We start from the raw sequence: 22,202 nt of genomic DNA on the forward strand, positions 1-22,202 counted from the left end.
CGCTGCAGGTCGTCGATGCGGTCCATACTCTGCACACCGAGGATCAGGGATTTGACCACGAGGACGATCCACAAGAATACGCCCGAGGATTTCTCGACGATCTCCTGCACCAACGCTGGCGCGTGCTCTCCGATCCGCCGTTGCAGCTCCCGCAGGAGCTTGTCTTCGACGTACAACTGAATGTCATCACGGGTGAGGTCCTGCAGTCGCAGACTTGCGGATCCCGCGAAGGCTGCCACGCACGGCGGGATGGGACGACTGGACACGATGATTTTTATCTGGCGATACTGCGACGCCGACGCGACCAGGTTCAAAATCTCCGAGTAGTCCCCCTCGCATTCGTCCACCCCGTCTATGAGAAAGCAGATCCGGAGGTTCGCACTGTCGCGGCGGACGAGATTCTGGAATGCCTTGGACAGCTCGGCGAACGTTGGCTCGGACAGTCTCTCGGTGGGCTCCAGTTTTGCGGCCGCCCGGCACAGGTCCGGCACCACCAGTGGGATCAGATGGCGATGACGGTTGAGGGCGTCATGGAGCACGGTGCGGATGAGACCCGCGGGAGACTTTTGCAGCCAGTGACCCAGGTTGCTGAGGAAGAATGTCGACCGCACCAGCTCGTGGTGGCCGGCCCACGCCGCGAGCGACCGTGCCGTCTGCGGATGGTTGTGGATGAACTTCATGAGCGTCGACTTGCCGGATCCTGCCTTTCCATTCACCCAGTAGCAGCCGTGGCCCTGCTCGAGCCACTGGACAAAGTTACTCCACGGCTTGCCGTCGACCTCGGGACTCTGGTAAATCCACTGGTATGTATCCCGATGCGCGCCGAGCACGGTGTCATACCGGTGGTCGATCTGTCGGAAATGGAGACACTCGAGCACCTTGGACTGCACTATTCCAAAATCCTGCACCCGGAAATCGACGTGGTTCAAGACCGGTTTCTGGAGCGTCATGATCGTCTCGCGCGCGGGCAGGTGGGACGGGCCCTCGGCCAGGCCGCCCGTGAGGACCTTGGCACTCCCATCCTGGAGGTGGAGGATGGCCGCGATGACCTCGTCATGGCGGGTTTGGGCCTGCGCCTCCCCCTGGGCGATCTCCCGGGCGAGACCGGCCACGTCGGTGCGCAGGGTTGACTCCAGCCGCTGCCGGTTGATCGCTACGACGTCGATCACGTCCGCGTGCGACTGGTCCAAGTGGTTGAAGCGCTCCTCCTGCCGCGTCGCCTGGAGGGCGGTTCGAGTGTTCAGCACTGCCAGGACGCGAATCGTGAGTTGCTCTCGAAAGGCCCGGATCCGCGCCTCCATGTCCTGGATCTGGCGCAGGGCCCACCGGCTGCGAACCGCCTGGCAGAAGCTCCGCCAGCGTCCAATCCCGACGTCGGCGTCCAGGGATTGCAGACAGGCGATCAGCTCCTTTGCCGCTTCGCTGCAGTCGGCAGCGAGCTGGTCCAGTGCCTGGCGGGCGACGGTGAGTTTTCATCACGCTTGGGGATAGGGACTGGCGCCGGGAGTCTACCTACCTGCTCTGCGTCGGAGATGGGGTCTACCGTGGTATCCCCTGGTTGCGGTCGGTGGGCGAGCAGATGATTGACGTGCACGAGATCCTGGGTGATGGTTGTCAACTCCTGGAGCGTCACCAGGCGGCCTTGGGTGTACAGCTCGTGGGTATCATCGAGGATCCTCGTGCCAAAGTCAACCAGCTGCACCACTGCTGACGCCGTACTGAGAGCTGTGAGGGGGTCCATAGTGTCAGTCTTGCACTCATGGTCTGGTGGAGTGGGTGGAGGAAGCGATCTGAGGATCTTACTCTGGTCCGGCGGGGCAAGGCTGAGCGGCGTGACGCCCACCAACAGAACCGCCAATGACGGGCGCGCGTGGTTGGTCTATGAGTATCCTTTTTTTGTCAAATCATCACAGGAGACCTGCATGACAAGTGTCTGTGCTTCGCTGGGTGGAAAACCGAATGCCCTGGGCTGGTTGTTCTGTCAGATCTATTCCACACGGGTGATATCTTGAATAACCTCATGTTTTGCAACCCTTCATGTCGCTTTCTCGTGGGTCAGGGAGGGCAGAAGTAATTGTCTATTTTGGTTAGTCTGTATGCTTCAACCTCGGGCTAGCATGTCAGATAACTATGCAGCACTGTAGTCACTAGGTGTAAGAGTGATCACTTGTTGAAACAGGGAATTTGAACGCCGGTGACAGACACGCCCTGCTCGGCCGTTCAAAAACTCCCCTTTTTCTCTCTCTCTCTCCCTTCCTGTCACTATCTGCATCTACCAAGGTCTCCATCTCTGAACCTATCATCTAGCATGTCGTCTTATCATAGCATGCCTGGATAGCTTAGCGCTTGCAGTGGCTCAGTTCCCTGGTTCCATGGGCTCTCCGCTCGGAGCCAATGCTCATGCTGGCGGCTAAGTGCCCACCGACGTGACCTAGGTGCGTGCCTGCAGTGGTTCGTCGAAAACACACTCATCGATTGCGATCGATTCATCCACACCCAACGCGTAACTTGCATGTGAGTACCGCATCGAGCCCCATCTTCCCGTCGTACGTTTCGTTTACCTCTTGGGTGCAGCGCCCCAGAATGGACTCGATACAACCAGTTCGATGGATGACCACAGGCTACCAGAGCGAGAAATCTCCATGGTCGTGCTTCCAGAAGAGGGTCCAGCGCTGCACCGGACAAATGCCGATCCTTGAGTTCACCGAACTCAAGGCAGGACAATGGTACTGCAAGAAGTGGAGGGAGGACCACTAGTACCACCGTGGGCCATTGCTGGGACACCAAAGTCCACTGCAACTCGCCCGGCCATCTGCATAATTGGTACAGTAATGAGGCGAGTCCTGTATCAGGCGAAGGAGGTGAAGACTTATGGAAATAGGCTTGGAACAGACGATTAGTGGATCCTACTCTGGTGTGGTTGCATTGTGCAGGAGTAAACCGTAGTCTAAGGCATCAGACACCGGATCGATACATATAGACCGTCAAGCAGAGTGGATATACGTCTACGGGCTTCGGCTACAGAAGGCAATACGGTTTGAACAGGATCAGAACACGTCCATTCATTATTCCACGCCTAACGAGAGGCTTTTAACCATCCCTCAAAGATAAATCCCAGACCCAAACAAGAAACTCCAGGCGGTCCGGAAGCCCTCCGGATCTCGCCAATTGCGCAAAACCCACGATGACCGACCAGGCAGACAAAGGGGCAGAAAATGACGACTCAAAAGAGAAACAAGGAATTACAACTTCTGGATGATCTTCTCCACACGCTCCAGGAGAAGGTCCGCTACAGAAGGAGAAACGGGTTAGCTAACGTCAATCAACCAATGGGAAAGAAAGAGGGAAAAGACATACCGTGGTGGTTCTGGAAGACCAGCATGGGGCGCAGACGGATGGCGTTCTGGCCGCTGCCGCCGATGTTGATGCCCTCGGCCTTGGACTTCGCAATGATCTCGTCCCGACGGGGGCTGTCCCAGGCGATGAAGGTACCCTGGCCCTGGCCGCGCAGGTTCTGCATGTGCTCGGGGTAGCGCTCGGCCAGGCGCTGCAGACCGGCGTACAGGTAGTCACCGGTGGCGGCGGTGTTCTTGACCAGGTCCAGGCGCTCGATCTCCTCGATGATGCCGCGGAAGATGAGGGCGCGGGCGGGGTCGCCCATCCAGGTGTTGAACTGGCGGTAGGGCTTGTTGGGGCGCAGGGCGGGGTTGCCGTAGTAGTAGCCGGCGGCCTGGGCCTTCTTGGAGAAGGTCACCATGTCGGGCGGGGTGGGCAGGTTCCAGTGGTCGTGGGCCCAGAACTTACCGGTGGCGCCGACGCCGGTCTGGACCTCGTCGACGATGAAGAGCACCTGGTGGCGCTGGGTGATCTCGCGCAGGCCGCGGAAGAAGGCGGGCGAGGCGTGGTTGTCGCCGCCCTCGGACTGGATGGGCTCGACGACGACGGCGGCCACGGGGTTGTGGAACTCCTGGATGAGGCGCTCGACCTCCTCCAGGCAGCGCTTCTCCTCCTGGGCGTTCTCCTGGACGTGCTCCTCGAGCGGGTACTTGAGGGTGGGGAAGGTGGCCTGGGGCCAGTCGAAGGCGGGGATGTCGAGCTTGTGGATGGGCTTGCTGCGGGTGGTGGACAGACTCCCGAAGAGCCGGCCGTGGAAGGCCGACTTGAAGGACATGATGGACAGCTGCGGGGAGCCGGGGCCCTGGTTGCGCATGGTGCTCTGCAGCTCCTCCTCGGTGAACTCGGTCTGGGGTCCACCGCGCTGGCGCTGGCGGTAGTACATGAAGGCGGCCTTGTAGGCCGTCTCGTTGGCGTCGGAGCCCGCCATGGCGGTGAAGACCTGGTTCAGGCCCTTGGGGGCGGCCTTGAGCAGACCGGTCTCCAGGATGTGGCCCCAGTCGGCGGAGGGGAAGTTGCCCAGGGCGGGGCGGTTGATCAGGGCGGAGACCATCTCGGGGGAGGTGGCGACCTCCTTGAGGTGAGGGTTGTTGTAGCCCACGGGGATCGAGGCGATCTGCGCATACCTGGTAATTGTCAGCTTTCTTCTTTCTTTCTTTCTTTCGTCTTTCTTTCTTTTCTTTTCTTGTTCCCCCTCCTACGGAGGGATGGGCAGTGCTTACACATCCAACAGCTGGTTGCCATCCAGATCGGCGATACTACGTCATCGGGTTAGCCGTCCACCCGCCGTTCGCGCTCGTCCCCGGAAGCATGACACCTACTAGTTCCCGTGCGACTTGGAGTAGTCGGTCAACATGTTCACACTGCGGACGTCAAAGACCTTGTCCAGCTCGGCGACGGCCGCCTTGTTCTTGGGGCCGGGAATCGCGGAGACGACGCGGGGCCCGGCGGGCTCCTCGGGGAAGTAGGCCACCCGACGGGCGCCGGTCGTGGCGAAGGCACGAGCGACCGGCGCGCGCATCATCGCCGGGCGCATGCGCAGGCTAGAGCGAGCGATAGCGGCCATGGAGACGGTGGGAGTCGAAGGAGAAAGGGAGGGGAGGATGCGGGATGCGATATGGGGAGACCGGGGTGTCGGTCTCGGCGGAAGGAAGGGGAGAAGGTGGGAGTAGGAAAAACGACAGGAAACAACAAGCGATGGAGACTTGACCACCCGCGGACAACGGTCCACTTATATAGCAACCCAACTCCACGCCATCTGGCCGTCTCGGAGCTTTGCCCTTGGGATGATAAGGATTACCGGCGATCAATTGGATCGACCACGGCAGCTCTCCCCGCATCCCAGTCCACCGTCGGCGGGGGCGGCCAATCACCGCGGTCGGAGCTCGACGCGCTCGGCGTTCCCGATGGAGCAACTCGGATTCCCGACTCGGCGATGGGGGATTGTCATTACGAGATGGGATGTCCGCCCCCCCATGTCCCCTCGAGACACCAGTCTCCAGGTCAATTCTGCAAGATTCGATAGGCACTCACCCGGCGGAGGCTACTGAGGCAGCGATCCCGCCCGGTGGTGAATGGTGTCCACACGTGATGGCGCTGCGTGTTTGCCTGGTTTGTCTCCCTCCGGACGGATGCCTGAGGCGGTAGATCGCGGTTTGCCTGGTTTGTCCTCCCGCTCGTCGACCGAGACCCTTCCAATGCCCGAGCCATGAGCGAACCCCGTTCAGATGGATCGGGATGGTACCTAGATGGGTTCGCGATTCTGCTCACCAGACGGGTCCGATGGGAGTGGGACTCGTCCAATACGGCGTCATCTCGAGATGAGTGTGGTGCCTTCCATTGCTACCGAGAGTCTCCACGATATATATCTGACCTCTCCGCCAGGTTGCTGTCCCTCCAAGGATGACCAGAGACCTAGACTGATTCACATGCTTTCGACACCGAGGGTACCTGGAGCAGACAAACACGCGATACGACCACCGACGAGGATGGACTCCCGACCGTCAATGCTGGAGAGACCGTCCATCCCTCAGCAGCCGGTGCGGTGACGGTTGCCTCAGGCCGTCAGGTGTCCCGGTTTGCCCGGTTTGTCTCTTGCGTCATCACTCATCCCTCCATCGACGACTGCATCTGCACCTGCATCGATCCAGTTCCTCGCTTGGGTCATTCCCGGACATTCGACGACTCGATTTACCGCTTCCCCTGTGTCAGTTGAGAATTAGAACTGTTCTGGTTCCATATCCATACCTCGCCTGATCCGATAGCCCACCGGCTCATTCCCCGTCAGATCGCCCACCATGTCGATCTCCCGTCTACCGGGATCGGCGCGCGCGCATACAGCGCACGCCTGGCGTCACTACTCCTCGGCCGCCCAGGCGGTCCCGCCAACGTCGCCCTTCGCGCCCCGGCATCTCCTGTCCATCGCCGATCTGACGTCGACCGAATTCGCCACCCTCGTGCGCAATGCCTCCGCCCACAAGAAGCACGGCCGCTCGGGCTCCATCCAGCAGAACTTGGTCGGGTCGTTGACCGGCAAAACGGTGGCGATGATCTTCAATAAACGCAGCACGCGGACCCGCATCTCCACCGAGGGGGCCGTCGCCCAGATGGGCGGTCATCCGATGTTCTTGGGCAAGGACGATATCCAGCTCGGCGTGAACGAGTCGTCCTACGACACGTCCGTGGTCGTCTCGTCCATGGTCTCGGCGGTGGTCGCGCGCGTCGCCCAGCACGCCGAGGTCGCGGATCTGGCCAAGCACTCGACCGTGCCCGTGATCAACGCGCTGTGTGACCGCTACCATCCGCTGCAGGCCGTGGCCGATTTCCAGACCATCCACGAGACCTTCACCCGCAAGGCCCACCGCCTCTCCGGCCTGGGCCTGGAGGGGCTGAAGATTGCCTGGGTGGGGGACGCCAACAATGTTCTGTTTGACATGGCCATCGCCGCCGCCAAGATGGGCGTCGACCTGGCCGTCGCGACCCCCGGGGATACGAGATCCCCGCGGAGATGCTCGCCGTCATTGAGGAGGCGCGGCAGGGGACCGGAGCCCCGCGGGCGGGCCAGCTGCACCAGACCAATGTCCCCGAGGAGGCGGTCCAGGGCGCGGATCTTCTGGTGACGGACACCTGGGTCTCCATGGGGCAGGAGGCGGACCAGCGCCGGCGTCTGACCGACTTCGAAGGGTTCCAGATCACCGCCGATCTGGCCAAGCGGGGCGGAGCCAAATCGGGGTGGAAGTTCATGCATTGCTTACCGCGGCACCCGGAGGAGGTGAGTGACGAGGTGTTCTATGGGCCGCGCTCCCTCGTGTTCCCCGAAGCGGAGAATCGACTCTGGGCGGCGATCGCGGTCCTGGAGGGCTTGGTGGTGAATCGGGGCCGCATTGAATGGACGGGACCGTAGAGGTGGAGACCGACACGAACACCAGGGCTACGACTACGTTGTATCATATACCAGTTACTACAGGAATAATGTTTGAATGCAATTGATTGTTTGATCGACTGGGCTGACATGCTAGACTTCCAAAGCGAGACGGCGGGGCAAAAGAGACACCGCCAGAAAGAACCACGTCGGTCAAGGTCTACGACGAGTCCGCGATTTGATTGTGACGCGCGCGGAGAGCGCGGATGGCCAACAGGGCGAAGCCATGCACCGTTTCGGCGGCGGCGATCTCCGCGGGGGAAACGTCCACGCCCAGCCGGCGCCGGGCCCAGGCGCGCATCTCGACCGCCGCGAGCGAGTCGATCGGTAGTTGCCCCAGCGCGACCAGGTTTTCCGCCTTGGTCGGGCTCATCTTGGAGCCGAGCTGGACAACGAGGAATTCCTCCGTGGATGGCTGCTCCAGCAGGCTCGGATCCGCGTCCACCTGGAGGAGAAATTGGCTGATCCTAGCGTCGTCCAGCTGACCCCGGTTGGGCTCGTTGTCGTCAGTGGGCATGTTACTCAGGATGTGGAAACGGGGATCGTCGTAGTCCTCGAGTGATTTCTTGGGTGACATCAGCCCGACAAGCAGCTGGTGACGGGCGATCACGGACTGCGAGGGCTGGGACATGGTGCAGGGCTGCAGCTGGGATCGCAGACCCAAGATCACGTCGTGCTCCCGGAGTAGCTTGAACCCCTGCGCCTCGAAATACTGCATGATTTGGGGGTTGTCGGCGAGGTACCCCACGTCCTCCACCCCGCCGAGGTCCACGATCCCCGCGGGCTGCCCCAAAGACTGGCGGTGTAGGCATAGAGCCGTCATGAACGTGTTGGCCGCTGCGTAGTTGGACTGTCTGCGATTTCCTGCCGCGCCAACCAGAGACCCGCAGAGCACGAAGAAATCCAGCGCCGTTTTCTCCAAGGCCTGGTGGAGATTCCACGCCCCTTTCGCCTTGGGTGCATAGGCGGCATGCCAGTCCGGGAAAGCCATGTCCTGTAGACCGGAGTCCTGTACGATCGGTAAGCAACGACGCCGTGGGCCATACGGAGCACCCGTACCTTCAAGTCCAAGGCCAACTGGATCACCCCCCGCACCGGGCGGGCACTCTGGGCGATCGCAGTTTGGACATCTTGCATGTTCTCCGCCTGACCCACCACCGCCACGGCCTGGCAGCCCTGGGCTGCCAGCTCAGCCAGGAAGGCCCGGTGCTCGACGGTCTGCCCGGCATGCGGTGAGAGATACGTGAAATACCGGGCACCTTGTTCCACCATCCAGGTGGAGATGGCCCGTCCCACGCCTCCAAGGCCACCGGAGAGGAAATAGCTATGTTCGGGAGAAAACGTCATGGGCAGGGGGCATGGCTTCACGTCCAGGCTGGACAGATCGGACTGATGAGGCATTCGGACGAGGATCTTACCGATATGATGCCCCGTCTGCATGCATTTGATTGCGGCACCAACTTCACACGCCGGGAAACAGCTCGCCTGGCGAATAGGGGCGATGTCTCCCGCATCCATGTACCTTTGCACGTTGTCTTCCAACAATCTGCGTTCAAGTCAGTCAGTCTAGGCGGCCTTGGGTGCCGTGATCTGAGGATCCTCGGGGGAGGGCATACTGATGGCCTAACGTGGACCCCACGGAGAAGAGGTCTACTACCACAAAAGACCGTCCGTGCTGGAACGGACTCAAAGGCAGCATTCCATGGGAGAGAATGTCTCGCTTGCCGATCTCGATCATGGTCCCTTGTTTCGCAACGCAGTTCCACGATACATGGAGCAACTCCCCGGAGAGCGAGTTGAGGACGATGTCCACCCCGCGGTGGTTGATCTCACGCATGAGCCCCGCGTAGAACGACGCATCACGAGAATAGAAGATGCGCGAGCGTGGGATCTGGTAGGTGTTGACCAGGTACTCTACCTTGTCGGCGTTCCCTACCGTCGCATACACCTACAACCAATTTAGCCCTGGCGTGGCATGGAGGCTCCACCGACAGCTATTCCAACCCACCTCTGCTCCTCGTAACCGGCAGAGCTGAATCGCAGCCAAGCCGACACCTCCGCAGGCCGAGTGGATGAGAACTGACTGCTTTCCAGTCAGCTATAGGATTCTTTCCTTGATCGGACGGCATAAGAAACATCACCTGTCCGGCTTTCAGCTTCCCAACAAAATCCAAGCAGTAGACCACAGTAGAATAGACGGCTGGCACCGTTGCCCCGTCTTCCAGAGACCAACTCTCTGGGATCCTCAGGAGAGAACTGGCTGGAACGGTAATCACGGTGCCGCCACAGCCTGGTGCTAGAAACGCGACCCGTTGTCCGACCTGGAAATTAGACACCTCGCTCCCGACTTGGATTATGATCCCCGATCCTTCTAAACCGATCTCGTGTGGAGCACCGAGGATGCCATGAGCCACTGCCACATCCTGTTTCCGTCAGTCTGGATATCACAAATTTCCATACCGTGGAATTCTTACCCTGAAGTTTAGGCCGATAAACTTGACCTCCACGACTACGTCTGTGGGACTAGGTGAGGTGGGATCCTTGGGAGTCCAGTAGAAAGAACTTAGCACTCCAATCTGTCCCAAAGCGAGCTGCTTGGGTGTGTGGGCATCGACCGGCCGATGAGGGAGTTCCGCCATGAGATCAACAGGATAAATCCTGGGGACATGGATTACGCCATCATAAACGGCATACTCAGTCTCGAGATTACCTCGTCGACGCTCCCGTTGAGAGCAGAGGTCTCGATAAACCTGATATATGTGGCCGGGGGCGCTCTCATCCTGGAGATCGACCTCGAACATGGTCAGGAAGCTCTTGCCCAGCTCGACGCGAACCGATCGGAGAAACCCATGGATCGCGCCATATCGTGGATCCTGGCAGTGGATTTGGGCGGGGGCGGTCACCCAGAGCGTAATGGCCTCTGCTCGGCCGAGGAAGAATCGTTTCAGGGTCAAAAAGCGGTCTTCAGTCATGTCGTGGATGAATGGGCCCTCGGCATCCAGAAGGCAGATGACATCCTCCTTCGTCGGGGGCAGCCAGTTCTGGTTGTACCAGGTGGCCTTGCACCCCTCAGCGGCGAAAGCCCGCTCAATGGCCATCTTCCATGGAGCCGGACGCGAGGATGATGCCAGCATGCTGATCGACTTTGAGGGTTCGACAGCTGATGGACACTGGGTGATCATAGTGGCGATCTGACCAGAGAGGCTATGGGAAATAAACTTTAACTTTGAGAAGCCCGCGGTGTCGAACTCGTCTTGCCAGTGATCTACACCGACATAAGGCCGGTCGTGTCGGCCGTCGTTCTCGCCAACCCACCAACCGGGTAAGGATCCCTGTGAAAGAAGTCAGCATGCATTGGGTGGTGTTTTTTCAGTTCAATGGAACCGGCTGTGGGGGAACGCACGCAGACATATTCCGCCAGCGGAGATCCTGAGACATGGTTAGGACAGTCACGTTGAATGATCGGGGGGGAGCCCTTAAATGCACTTACGTTCACAGATCTCTTGCAACATGAGCAATCCCCCGGGCGTTAGGAGTGCTCGAATATTCTGCAAGGCTTGGTTCAGGCTGGGAGTTCCGTGGAGTACCTATATCGAACAACGGCTGTCAGTTTCGGCTGGCTTCCAAGACGGAGTTCATCGTACATTACCGGCTATCACCAGATCGTAGGCCCCTAACTCAAACCCCAACTGCGCTGGGTCTTTGGTAATGTCAAGAACAGCATATTTCATGGCACTGGATGCGCTGAACCTCTCTTGGGCCGGACCAAAGAACGCGGCGGAAATATCTGTGAAGGTGTACTCGGAGTATAGAGGGACTCCTATGGGCGTCTGCAGGCTGCGCAATACAGGTTCTGTCAGCGCCCCTGTACCGGATCCCACTTCCAAAACTCGTAGGCCTGGCTTAGAGTGGCCTAGCCGTTGCAGAAAACTCTCTGTCGCCGGGTCGAACTGGCTGATCGTTCGATATATGCTCGGAAGGATGTCGTCCTCTACCAGCCATTGAAGGGGATCTCGTCGACCTTCAAAAATCTCAACGCAGGTCTGCTGAACCGCGTGGGCGCTGAAGACAATGTTCGCGTACGTATGCTGACCATCTTGGCGCCAATTGCTTGTCGCGGCCAGGCATGATTTCCGATCGGCGAATGTGCCGGGTGGCACCGCGATGTTTTCGCGCGTGCATAGCTCTGAGAGGGTCCGGAGCCGATCATCCGCCTCGTCTGACATGGAACGGAGGAGATTCCTATACTTGTGAAGGTGCTGGGGTCTGTCCTGGATGTCGATATCTGCAATTACAGCATAGGTCTCAGCGGCGTAGAGGAAGGTCAGGTTCTGCACCGCCTCGAACTCGACGTCTGTTACCGCACATGACTGCGGTTGGATCTCGCTGGGGAGGAACTCCGGTGCTGGTCTCCAGACTGTGCGGGCTACAATAGATTCGGGTGCACCCGGGGGATTGTCGTCAAGGGCGTATAGGACGGCGCCCGTGAGCGACAGAAACACGCCTTCCGAAGTTGCGGCCTCCATGCTGCCCGGGATGAAGTTGCCTTCACGGGCCATAGTTGACGCATGGATGCGTGCCTCTGCGCTCGAGACCGGTCCAACATAAAGGTTCTCGAGGAGTGCTGGGATACACCGCGTGGTCAGATTACGTGCCAGCCCCCGGCACATGGCGACGCTTAATAGCTGCAGGCACTGGTCGATGATGATGGGATGGACGATATATGGGCTGACCGACACCGTGTCGGTGGTTCGAACCATCGCGGTGGCTCGACACGAGGTTGGATCCGCTGTGATATTCTTTAATCCTCGAAAACGTAACCCGAAGTCAAGGCCTGCCCGGCGCAGGGCCCGATACCAAGACTTCGAAGCCACCCGCCGCGGGTATCCCGAAACGCTGGACGATGCTGACGAGACCTCCGAGATGCTACCCACGGAGCGCACTTGACCCGTGCAGTGCTTGGTCTCACTCTTCCCCATTACTGACGTGATAGAGAACTCGAACCATTCAGACTCGGCATGGTCTGAAATTCTTACGGGTCTCATACTGGTGATGAGCTCAACGGGTTCGTCGTTCTCAATGAAGAGAGCCGTCTTGAAATTTAGCTGACGGATTTGGTAGTTTTCGCACGACGTCGTTTGCTGCACGGCCACCCCAGCCATTGCTACGTAACACGCCCCGGGAAACAAGATCCTCCCTCGGATCTTGTGGTCTTCCAGCCAGGGGACGTTGACCAGGGAGAGCATATTCCGCCAGCACGGCTCGATGTTGACTGACTCCAGGGTTCGAGCTCCGAGGAGCTCGTGGAATGGCACGCTCCGAAGCCTCCATGCCTGGACAGGACGGCTCTCATTCCATAGCCGCCGTGACCGTATCCAGGGATATGGCGGGAGATCCGCCAACAGGCTCCCGGGCCCGTTGATGGCCTCGAAGTCAATTCGGTCGAATCCATAGATATGAAGGGTTCCAGCAGCGTCGAGCATTGCTTTAACCGGATCGTCAGGTCTTATGAGGCTGGGAACATAGACATATTCCGTTCCGTTCTTGTGACTGGCTAGTATCTGTCTCAACGGGCCAGAAAGCGTCGCATGTGGGCCGATTTCGAGGAATATGCGGCGTCCTGGGCCGTCATCAAGAAGGCTTTGTACTGCTGAGGAGAAGAGGACTGGGGAGTCTAGGTTCTGGCGCCAATATCGACTGTTGAGGAGCTCTGGGTCCGTGAGAATAGCTCCAGTGACCGTTGAGGACATTGGGATCATTGGAGTCTGTTCAGGCAACCAAGGAGCTATCTTCTTTTCATACAGACCAGAAACCTCTTGCATGTGCGGTGAATGATACGCCTTCTCTACGCGCAGTTGCCGACAGAGGATATCTGGATGGCTTTTCTGGATCACACTCATGGTTTCAGTGATGCTCTCGTGGTCACCGGACAGTGTCACGCTGTTCTGACTATTTTCACACCCAATTACCACGTCTCCCTGGAGATATGGGATGACTTCATGGCGGTTTAAACCGACTGCTAACATGGAGCCGTGGCGAGCGCTCGTATGAATAACCTGGCCGCGGTAGTAGGCATTGACGATAGCCGCGGCTGCAGTTAAGGCGCCGGACGCATAGGCCCCAGCAATCTCACCACTCGAATGGCCCACCACGATAGCAGGGGCAATGCCCCATAACGCCAGGAGATCAACGAGGCCAATCTGCAGAGCGCAACACAGCGGCTGGCTTAGCGCGGCATCATTGATCCGCGCCAAACTCTTTGTACAGAGCAACTCGTCTGCATCGGTCTGATGAGCCACAATGTTTGTGCGCGGTGTTGATCCCAGGGTACGGGGTCTCACTCACCTTGCAGGGTCCAGACAGGGGGGTCTGGAAGGCTTTGCAAAACCCCATCCATCCTCGCCAGGCTTTCTCTAAAGACAGGAAACGTATCCCACAAACCCTTGCCCATGCCTGCCCATTGGGCGCCTTGTCCTGTGAAAACAAAGACGAGTGTTGGTGGATGGTAACAGTCGATTCGTTTCATATCTGCTGATTCGATGATCTTCCCATCGGATACCGCGAACGCGCGGTGGGCCATATGTCCTCGTCGCATCCCAAGCGTATACGCGATGTCATGCAGGCGAGTGGGAAATCTGCGCATATATTGGACGATGTCATCGATTCGTTTTTCCAGAGATTCTTGGCTTCTGGCAGAGCACACCACTAGGCGTGATCGTAAACTGATCTCGGGCTTATTTGGTAGCTGCACCGAAGCCGTTGACTCCATAATCATCTGGAGCCTATCAAATTCCACTCCAAAGCATTTGGAGGCATGAGCTTACGTGCACATTGGTGCCCCCTAGGCCAAAGTTATTCACGCTGGCCCTCTCATCCTTCCCAACTGGCCAAGGAGTGGCTTCTACTGGGACCACAAGGTTCGCTTTCTGGAAGGGAACTACGCCATCGGCAATCAGTCCACTATCCATATCTGTCTGGGCAGAGCACCCTGGAGTATCCCTTACTCTTGGGGTTTGGAGTGCAAAAATGCACGTTGGGTGGGATTGTCTTGTTTTCCAGAGCCAGTGCCACTTTGATTATACTAGTGATGCCCGAGGCGCCTTCGGAATGGCCGAAGTTAGGCTTGATCGATCCGAGATACATACCACGGCGAAACACCCGAGCAACGGCCGCCGCCTCGGTAGTATCACCGGCTACTGTGCCAGTCCCGTGGCATTCGAAAAACGCCGTGCGATCCACGTCCTCAATCCCGGCCTTTGCGTACGTTTTACGGATCAGCTGCTCTTGCCCCTCGACAGATGGAGCCGATATGTGCGGCGTTCTCCCGTCATTGTTGATAGCGGAGGCGCGAATAACTGCACGGATGCAGTCCCGGTCTGCGATAGCGTCGTCGAGTCGCTTTATCAAAATGGCATTGAGCGCTTCTCCACGTCCGTACCCATCGGCTGCGGCGTCGAATGTCCTACAAATACCAGACGTGGAAATGGCTCCTGCGTCTTGAACGTGGCTTTGCAACGTGGGGGAAAAGATTAGACTGGTACCGGCGACAATCGCGGCCTCGCAGTCCCCCGCCTGCAGTGAGAGGCAAGCCTCATGAACGCCTGCCATGGCCGACGAACAGCCAGTTTCAATCGTCATCCTGTCTCGTGGGATGTATGAGAAGATACTCCACATATGGCTGGATCATGAAGGGAAAGACACCCACGTTGGTCCTCGAAGATCCAAATTCCATGACAGCCAGCTTGACAGTGAAAAGTCCCCCGTTGTCGACACGTAGAGGCGGTTTTCCTGCTGGTGGTCCTTACTAGCTAACTCCGCCCAGTCGCCTCCGAACGTGCCTGTGTAGCAGCCTATGTTCCTACCTCGATAGTTGTGGGACTGCCCTGCGTTCTCCAGACACTCCCAGGCTACCTCCAGCAACAGACGCTGCTGCGGATCGATATTACCGGGCTCACGGCTAGATTCATGCTCGAACACTGGTAAGAAGGATGGGTCCGCCATCGCCAAATCTTCATCCAGGAAGTATCCCTGGCGCGACCGGACTGAGTGCGGCAGGCTTTCGTGATAGAAGCCGTCAATATTGTAGCGGGTGCCAGGTACCTCACAGACGCCGTTTTTCTTTTCCATCAAGAACTCCCAGAACTTCGATAGGGAGTTCACCCCACCGGGGAGTCTGGCGGCCATACCGACAATGGCAATGGGGGAGGGTCGTGGTCGATTGGGTTGCATGGTCTCAGCCATCTGATCGTGCTCCATGGTCTGGTCGAGGCTCGCCATTGTGTTGGTTCTAATTTGTGAGGACGGGAGTGTTGCTGCTTCTCGAAATGTATCCTGTGATTGAACCGGTCTTGCTAGGAGAAGCATACAACTCACCACGGTCCACGCCTCTGGGCCCTCAGGAGCAGCTCGTACTTGAGATTCTCCCTATATAATCTCTCGTTTCCGGGTACTTTCCAACGTGGAAACTGCAGTGGTATGACGAGGCGGAATGCGGGTATGGCCTGGCCCTGATTCCAAGTCATACAAGCGATTAATGAAGCCACCATGCATCCTGTGTCTTGCTTATTAGGATGTAGGCAATGCGACGGCAAGGCGCAGTTTCGTCTCGCCTGTTTGTCGACTTGCGATGAATGGATTACGAGGCATGGGCGCGGCCTCGAGAACTTCTCCCAAAACAACCGCAACGTTGACCGAATGGATTTAATACAAACAAGTTAGCTCCTGGTGCTACAGACCGGGTCTACGATGGCACAAAAACAATTCACATATCCCCGCCCAGTCACACAGTGGGAGCTCTTCGTGACTGCTGTATGGATGACATGTGATGACGATATTCCATGTATAGGGCTTGTTAAAATCACCTGATGCTGGGGAATATGGGGAAGACGGACATGAAGATCATTGCTCCGACCAGAAGAGGCCACTGTATTGCTTCTTCGTTCTGCACTCCTTTTCTCCACGCGCCGCCTTCAATCATGTCAAGATCAATGGCAGACCCCATTGATTGGGCGATGCCGAGACCGGACACAGCATTCTGTCGGGACCCCTCCGTCAGTCGTGAAACATGCCCATTCTGTAATTGCTGCCAGTCTGTAATTGGCAACTACTGGTCAGTCCTATTTGGGTCTGGGAGTTCGAGTCCATGCGTAAGTGGAGCTCGTTGCCGGGCCAGTGGGTCCTAGTGTGGATACCGGCTGCGGAGAACAGGCATATCCCTTGAGCAACTACGAGGCAGGCCCAGGAACAAAGAAATCAGAACATTAACTGTCAGAGGCAGAGACGGAGTCATTCTGCACTTTATAGCAGTCGGATATGCACACCTGTCATTGCTCCAGCTCATATGGGATGTTTCGATCATAGCTGGTTGATCCAGCCTGTCTCTTTTGGCTAATATCAAGTAAGGACCATCCCTAAACTGTTGACTGGCTCAGTCCCCTCACGGACTTTTGGGCGGACCAGGGATAAATAACAATTGATTCGCAAATCTCCCAAATATCCCGGATAATGCAAGATGCCACGTCTGATGGGGCTGACCTTACTGGTAACCCCGAATACGGCTTGGCTTCGTTCATATTCAATACCTGGATGAACTATTGACCTGGGCCGGGATTGAGAGACATCATTCCATGCATGGAGAGTCAAGTCATCACCACTAAATCTTTAGTCAGGACTTAGCAGACCTTGGCCATTTATTTTTCGACTTTGGTTTCTCCGCACTCCACGGAGCCGGTCCGTGACTTTTGGGGGATATAACGATGAGATAATGGCTTCGTACGTATTTAGCCGACGTTTCCCCTTCCCCACCCTTGCGCGACGGTACTATTCGAGTGGGAGAATCTATTATGCAGGGGGATCCATCGCGTCCATACCCGGAATTGACTTGCCGATCCATTGCAATGGGCGAACACATATTAAGGGTGTGTAAAGCCTCCCCAAACAAATTCCCCTTAGCACTGCAGAATATTCTACCCCTCCCCCTCGACAGTTCAACAAAATGCGTGTGCCCTCAGGGCGTGTCGCAGTCACTGCAGCGGCCAGCATTCTGACACTCTTTGAGACTTCTCAGGCTGCCACGGTGGACTCCAGCCATGGACCTGTCGTGGTAGACGGAACAAATTTCGCTCTCCACGGAGACCATGTCTCCTACCTCTTCCACGTCGACAAGACAAGTGGCGATCTGGTGTCGGACCACTTCGGCGGCAGCATCAGCGGCGCCATACCGACCGCCGTCGAACCCCAGGTCAGCGGTTGGGTGGGAACGTCCGGTCGGGTGCGCCGGGAGTTCCCCGACCAAGGACGCGGCGACTTTCGCATTCCCGCGGTGCGCATTCGCCAGTCGCCAGGTTATACCATCTCCAACTTGCAGTATCAGTCGCACACCGTGGTTCCCGGCAAGCCTGCACTACCCGGGTTGCCGGCCACCTTTGGGGACGAACAGGACGTAACGACTTTGATTGTGCATCTGTACGATGATCACAGTGCCGTAGCGGCGAATCTGTCCTACTCCATCTTCCCCCGGCACGATGCGATTGTGCGCAGTGTGAGCGTCACCAACAAGGGCGAGGGGGATATTACCGTCGAAGCCCTGTCCAGTTTAAGCGTGGATCTGCCCTTCGAAGACCTGGACATGATCAGTCTCCGAGGTGACTGGGCAAGGGAGGCTCAGAGAGAGAGGCGAACGGTGGAGTACGGCGTGCAAGGGTGAGTTGATACATATTCGAGTCATCGAAAAAGGCAAATGGTTGACAAAGCATAAATAGGTTCGGAAGCAGTACCGGCTTCTCCTCCCATCTTCACAACCCCTTTGTCTCGCTCGTGCACCCTTCCACCACAGAGTCCCAAGGGGAGGCTTGGGGTTTTTCTCTAGTTTACACGGGTTCCTTCTCGGTGGATGTCGAGAAGGGCTCTCAAGGATTCACCCGGGCGCTATTGGGCTTCAACCCCAGCCAGCTCTCCTGGCGACTCGGACCCGGGGAGACGCTCACATCGCCCGAGTGTGTGGCCGTGTACTCGCCTGACGGCATCGGGGGAATGTCTCGCTCGCTGCACCGACTCTATCGAAAACATTTGATGCGCAGCCAGTTCAGCACGAGCGAGCGTCCTGTGCTACTAAATAGCTGGGAAGGGCTAAGTTTCAACTACAACCAGAGCAGCATCTATGACTTGGCGAAAGAGTCCGCGGCGTTGGGGGCTAAACTTTTCGTCATGGACGACGGTTGGTTTGGCAACAAGTACCCCCGACTTTCCGACAACGCCGGACTAGGCGACTGGCAGCCCAACCGGGAGCGATTCCCGGATGGCCTCAAGCCGCTGGTTGACCAGGTCACGGCGTTGAAAGCGGCCAATACGTCAACCCCCCTGCGTTTCGGCATCTGGGTTGAACCAGAGATGGTCAACCCCGACTCCGTGCTCTACCACGAGCATCCTGACTGGGTCCTCCATGCAGGGTCATATCCCCGCACCCTTGAACGTAATCAGTTGGTGCTCAACGTGGGGCTGCGCGAGGTCCAAGACTTCATCATCGACACGGTCAGCACCCTTCTCCGCAGCGCCGAGATTTCCTACGTCAAGTGGGACCACAACCGCGGGATGCACGAAGCTTCCTCTCCCAGCGCGGATCACCAGTACATGCTGGGCATGTACCGCGTGTTCGACACGCTGACGTCGCGTTTCCCCGACGTCCTGTGGGAGGGCTGCGCATCCGGCGGTGGCCGGTTTGACCCGGGGGTATTACAGTATTTCCCGCAGATCTGGACATCGGACAACACGGACGGTGCGGAACGCGTTGCCATCCAAATGGGTACGTCGCTGGCCTATCCGCCGAGCGCTATGGGTGCCCACATATCGGCCGTTCCCAACCAGCAGACCGGACGCAGCGTGCCGGTTGAGTTTCGCGCCCACGTTGCCATGATGGGCGGCTCGTTCGGTCTAGAGCTACACCCGGAGGAACTGCACGAAGAAGAGCGCGCCGCGTTACCGGGGCTCATCGCGTTGGCGGAGAAGGTGAATCCGATCATTCTGACCGGAGATTTGTGGCGACTGCGTCTTCCCGAGGAGTCCAACTGGCCCTCGGCGCTATTCATATCCGAGGACGGCTCACAGGCAGTCCTCTTTATTTTCCAGCTGCGCGCTCTCATTAATCATGCTGTGCCGTGGCTTCGACTGCAGGGGTTGGATGCGAAGGCCACCTACCGGGTGGATAGCAATTCGACATATACGGGGGCGACCTTGATGAATCTCGGGCTGCAGTATTCTCTAAAGTCGGATTATGCCAGTCGTGTAGTGCTTCTCGAAAGAGAATAGACTAGGGGATCTTTGTTTGGTAGAAAGTACATAGATATTTGAATCATACCAGATTTTGTGGGCGATGGGGTCTTGGACGATAGATAGGATTGTATCTTGATGTATCGTTCGAAGGTCGTTCCACCATAGCGAATGTCCATGGTCACATTGCGTTCGAAAGGCCTCCTACCTCGGTCAGGCTGGTTCATAATACAAATACATCTGATAGATCAATGAGGTATTCATAGGCAGAATTGAGAGCACTTCCCCACATGGTGATCCCCGATATCAAAACTCCGTGGTTGGTCTGATTGCCAGCGTCGGATGGGAATGACGACCAATGACTTCTTCTCCCCGCTAAAATGGTTTAGAATTCTGCGATAGGAGAGGGCCTATCTTTCACCACTCTCTCACACTCAGCCCCGTCATTATCATGCGATCTATCTGTGGGGCTGTGTCACTGCGCTTTGGTGTCCCCAGGTCCGAGGTATCAGTGGCGGACTTTTAGTCTCATTTGGTGAAGCAAACCACTTAATGCAATCATAAGATGAACTCTCGCTCCATTAAAAGCAACTCTCCCGTCGTCTCGTGCAAGTGCCGGGCACATACCAGTCTGCCACGGCCTGGACGGTCCATTCCCACCAGCACAGCATCCGTAACTCGGGCCGCTTCGGGCACATCTTCTGGTGTCTGAACTCGCCTGCCCGCGATGACTTGGGCCATGCTCTCCTCCCATTCCACCAGCTGTTCCGCAAATCGAGCCATCAGCGGGCCATCCCACATTCCCTCTTGGCAGGGTATCTGACGCAACAACATGATTGCCTCCCTCCGCGTCATGGGATCCCGACATTTGGTGGCTACAATATAAAGACAGTGGATCCCGCCCGAGACGAGAGTGAACGTCATGCTAGGCTGTGCGGTAATGAGGTTGTGAGCAAATCGGCGGGCGATGAAGATCATCCGCCGGAACTGGGGGTTGAACTGATCGCAGCGGACCTCCTGGGTATCGCGGAGAGTGGCTGCGACGAAGGCCATGGAGAATTGACGCATCTCGAGCAGCATCGTCGCGCGTGAGCATCCATAGAGCGGATTCATAGTTAGATTGCGGAAGGCCACAAGCCAGGCGGCGAGGTGGGTCTGTAGCTGTGCCACATGGTCCAAGAGGTTCGGGCGATCCGTGAGGTCGATACTTCGTACCAGCGCATGCTGTTGGCAGTGCCTGACCACCCATCCGACATCACGGCGGTGCAGGTGTTTTTCGGCGAGTTGAAGGAGCTCCCCTCGAAGATAGAGTAGACGGTTTGACAGGATCTCGAGGTAAATCCGAGCTTCATCTACACTCGAAAACGCGGCCGGAAGGGCCACTCTATCGCCCATCTCGACCTCTTGTGCCGCCAAATGCAGGACAGGCGAGCGTTCCCCAAACATAGTGGCTTCCAAGTCAAGGCTGGCAAATTGGGCGGCCACCTGATGCAACAGGTTGGTCGAAAGGTTGGACTGGAGATAAAGATACCGATGGGGCAGTTGGTGGTCGTGGCTTGCGAATAAAGAGGGGATTCCGGCGAGGATCTGAAGTCCCGTCCGCAGGTGTCCTACAGCTCCCATGCGGTTTCCCTGCAGCATCTCCAGGCACATGAACAGCAGGCAGGCTATCAGGGCTACTGGAGCTGCCAGTGGGTCGTGCGCCCTGGACAGCCGCTGTCGAAGATGACGAAGCGCCTTGATATATTGTCGAATGGGAAATTCCTGGCTCCATTGCATTCCGCCGCTGCTGCCCTTGGTCCCAATCATCCCCCGATACCTCCAATGCAGTGACCCAACCGCCACCACTGCATGACGGATCGAAGGCTCCTGGTGGGTCATCTGGAGGATTATCCTTTCCCACAAATTTGAAGGGAAACCATTGGAGATCTCGTGTGCAGAGTTTCGGCGGAAGAAATGAAAAGCCTCTAGCTCCTCCAGAGACAAATCCAACGGTTCCCTGACCGAGGACGTCAGTGCAGATGATGGTTTGGGTTGTAAATATCGCTTCGTCTGACCCATTGAAGGATAAATGTTTGTGACTTCGTAGCCATCACACTCTCGACCAGTCGAGTGACAGCGGTGACAGGTAGGACGACTTTGGTCGCATTTGACGCGGCGGATCCTATTCCCATTGGTTAATCCAAGTTCAGGATACTATAGTTATGGGATACTGGACTGTTTACCGGCAAGTGCGACACCCTGCTCCTGCTCGCCGTCGGGGCTTTTGAGTCTGGTCAGCCATGTCGCGTTTGGGTCCACCGGAGCTATTGGGGGACATTGACCATAATCTCCTATCGAGAATCTGTTTTCTCCATGTTGCAAGTTGTCTGTAGGAGCTGAAAGTGGATGACTGCGCCTCGCCCCCAACACCGTTGACATTCTGATTGGCTTGTTCGCGAACGGGCGTATGAGAACGCAGGATTATATTAGTTCGGCTGGGGGGACTAGCATCTTTCACCTACCATTGATCACTTCCGGAAGATTCAACAGTCATCTCTTTGTACTGAGATCATCAATTGTGTAGAGCAATGGGTTGAACATAAATACCCTGGGATGGCTGCCGGTGTGGACATGGGCATCC

At 57.4% G+C, this 22,202-nt stretch overlaps 6 protein-coding genes across 6 annotated transcripts; 2 read left to right on the forward strand and 4 right to left on the reverse strand.

Moving 5' to 3' along the window:
- Positions 1–1,145: 1,145 nt before the first annotated feature.
- Positions 1,146–1,967, reverse strand: P168DRAFT_290625 (uncharacterized protein). Its single transcript, XM_024837257.1, has one exon. It carries the CDS (start codon positions 1,739–1,741, stop codon positions 1,403–1,405), a length of 339 nt encoding a protein of 112 aa, XP_024692048.1. The 5' UTR covers positions 1,742–1,967; the 3' UTR covers positions 1,146–1,402.
- A 1,070-nt stretch (positions 1,968–3,037) lies between these two features.
- Positions 3,038–5,186, reverse strand: gatA (4-aminobutyrate transaminase gatA). The gene is made up of 4 exons (XM_024837258.1): positions 4,716–5,186; positions 4,617–4,652; positions 3,358–4,520; positions 3,038–3,289 (listed from the first exon to the last, which is right to left on the reverse strand). Exons 1-4 carry the CDS (start codon positions 4,958–4,960, stop codon positions 3,243–3,245), a joined length of 1,491 nt encoding a protein of 496 aa, XP_024692049.1. The 5' UTR covers positions 4,961–5,186; the 3' UTR covers positions 3,038–3,242.
- A 528-nt stretch (positions 5,187–5,714) lies between these two features.
- P168DRAFT_297422 (ornithine carbamoyltransferase) lies at positions 5,715–7,297 on the forward strand (the record flags this gene model as incomplete). Its single annotated transcript, XM_024838176.1, has 3 exons — positions 5,715–5,840; positions 6,270–6,866; positions 6,923–7,297. The coding sequence occupies 3 exons, from the start codon at positions 5,715–5,717 to the stop codon at positions 7,295–7,297; spliced, it is 1,098 nt and encodes a 365-aa protein (XP_024692050.1).
- A 178-nt stretch (positions 7,298–7,475) lies between these two features.
- P168DRAFT_344428 (ketoacyl-synt-domain-containing protein) lies at positions 7,476–15,544 on the reverse strand (the record flags this gene model as incomplete). Its single annotated transcript, XM_024841846.1, has 13 exons — positions 7,476–8,324; positions 8,375–8,861; positions 8,932–9,263; positions 9,324–9,401; positions 9,457–9,738; positions 9,790–10,647; positions 10,719–10,744; positions 10,806–10,902; positions 10,960–13,592; positions 13,661–14,090; positions 14,140–14,252; positions 14,320–14,954; positions 15,021–15,544. 13 exons carry the CDS (start codon positions 15,542–15,544, stop codon positions 7,476–7,478), a joined length of 7,344 nt encoding a protein of 2,447 aa, XP_024692051.1.
- Positions 15,545–17,309: 1,765 nt separating this feature from the next.
- Positions 17,310–19,618, forward strand: P168DRAFT_237527 (alpha-galactosidase; the record flags this gene model as incomplete). The annotated part of the gene is made up of 2 exons (XM_024833563.1): positions 17,310–18,016; positions 18,076–19,618. 2 exons carry the CDS (start codon positions 17,310–17,312, stop codon positions 19,616–19,618), a joined length of 2,250 nt encoding a protein of 749 aa, XP_024692052.1.
- A 259-nt stretch (positions 19,619–19,877) lies between these two features.
- Positions 19,878–22,083, reverse strand: P168DRAFT_162574 (Zn(II)2Cys6 transcription factor). Its single transcript, XM_024832854.1, has 2 exons — positions 21,805–22,083; positions 19,878–21,743 (listed from the first exon to the last, which is right to left on the reverse strand). The coding sequence occupies exons 1-2, from the start codon at positions 21,897–21,899 to the stop codon at positions 20,138–20,140; spliced, it is 1,701 nt and encodes a 566-aa protein (XP_024692053.1). The 5' UTR covers positions 21,900–22,083; the 3' UTR covers positions 19,878–20,137.
- Positions 22,084–22,202: the final 119 nt, after the last annotated feature.

This window comes from Aspergillus campestris, assembly GCF_002847485.1.
Source record: "Aspergillus campestris IBT 28561 chromosome Unknown P168scaffold_7, whole genome shotgun sequence".
NCBI lineage: Eukaryota > Fungi > Ascomycota > Eurotiomycetes > Eurotiales > Aspergillaceae > Aspergillus > Aspergillus campestris.

Bases quoted from the DNA above. Each gene is read 5' to 3' on its own strand.
- gatA (XM_024837258.1), bottom strand. From the start codon at position 4,960: ATGGCCGCTATCGCTCGCTCTAGCCTGCGCATGCGCCCGGCGATGATG. The intron at 4,653-4,715 runs GTAGGTGTCATG...CCGATGACGTAG, and splicing joins TCCAAGTCGCACGGGAACTA to TATCGCCGATCTGGATGGCA. The intron at 4,521-4,616 runs GTAAGCACTGCC...GACAATTACCAG, and splicing joins GGCAACCAGCTGTTGGATGT to GTATGCGCAGATCGCCTCGA.
- P168DRAFT_162574 (XM_024832854.1), bottom strand. From the start codon at position 21,899: ATGTCCCCCAATAGCTCCGGTGGACCCAAACGCGACATGGCTGACCAG. The intron at 21,744-21,804 runs GTAAACAGTCCA...CAATGGGAATAG, and splicing joins GCAGGGTGTCGCACTTGCCG to GATCCGCCGCGTCAAATGCG.
- P168DRAFT_290625 (XM_024837257.1), bottom strand. From the start codon at position 1,741: ATGGACCCCCTCACAGCTCTCAGTACGGCGTCAGCAGTGGTGCAGCTG.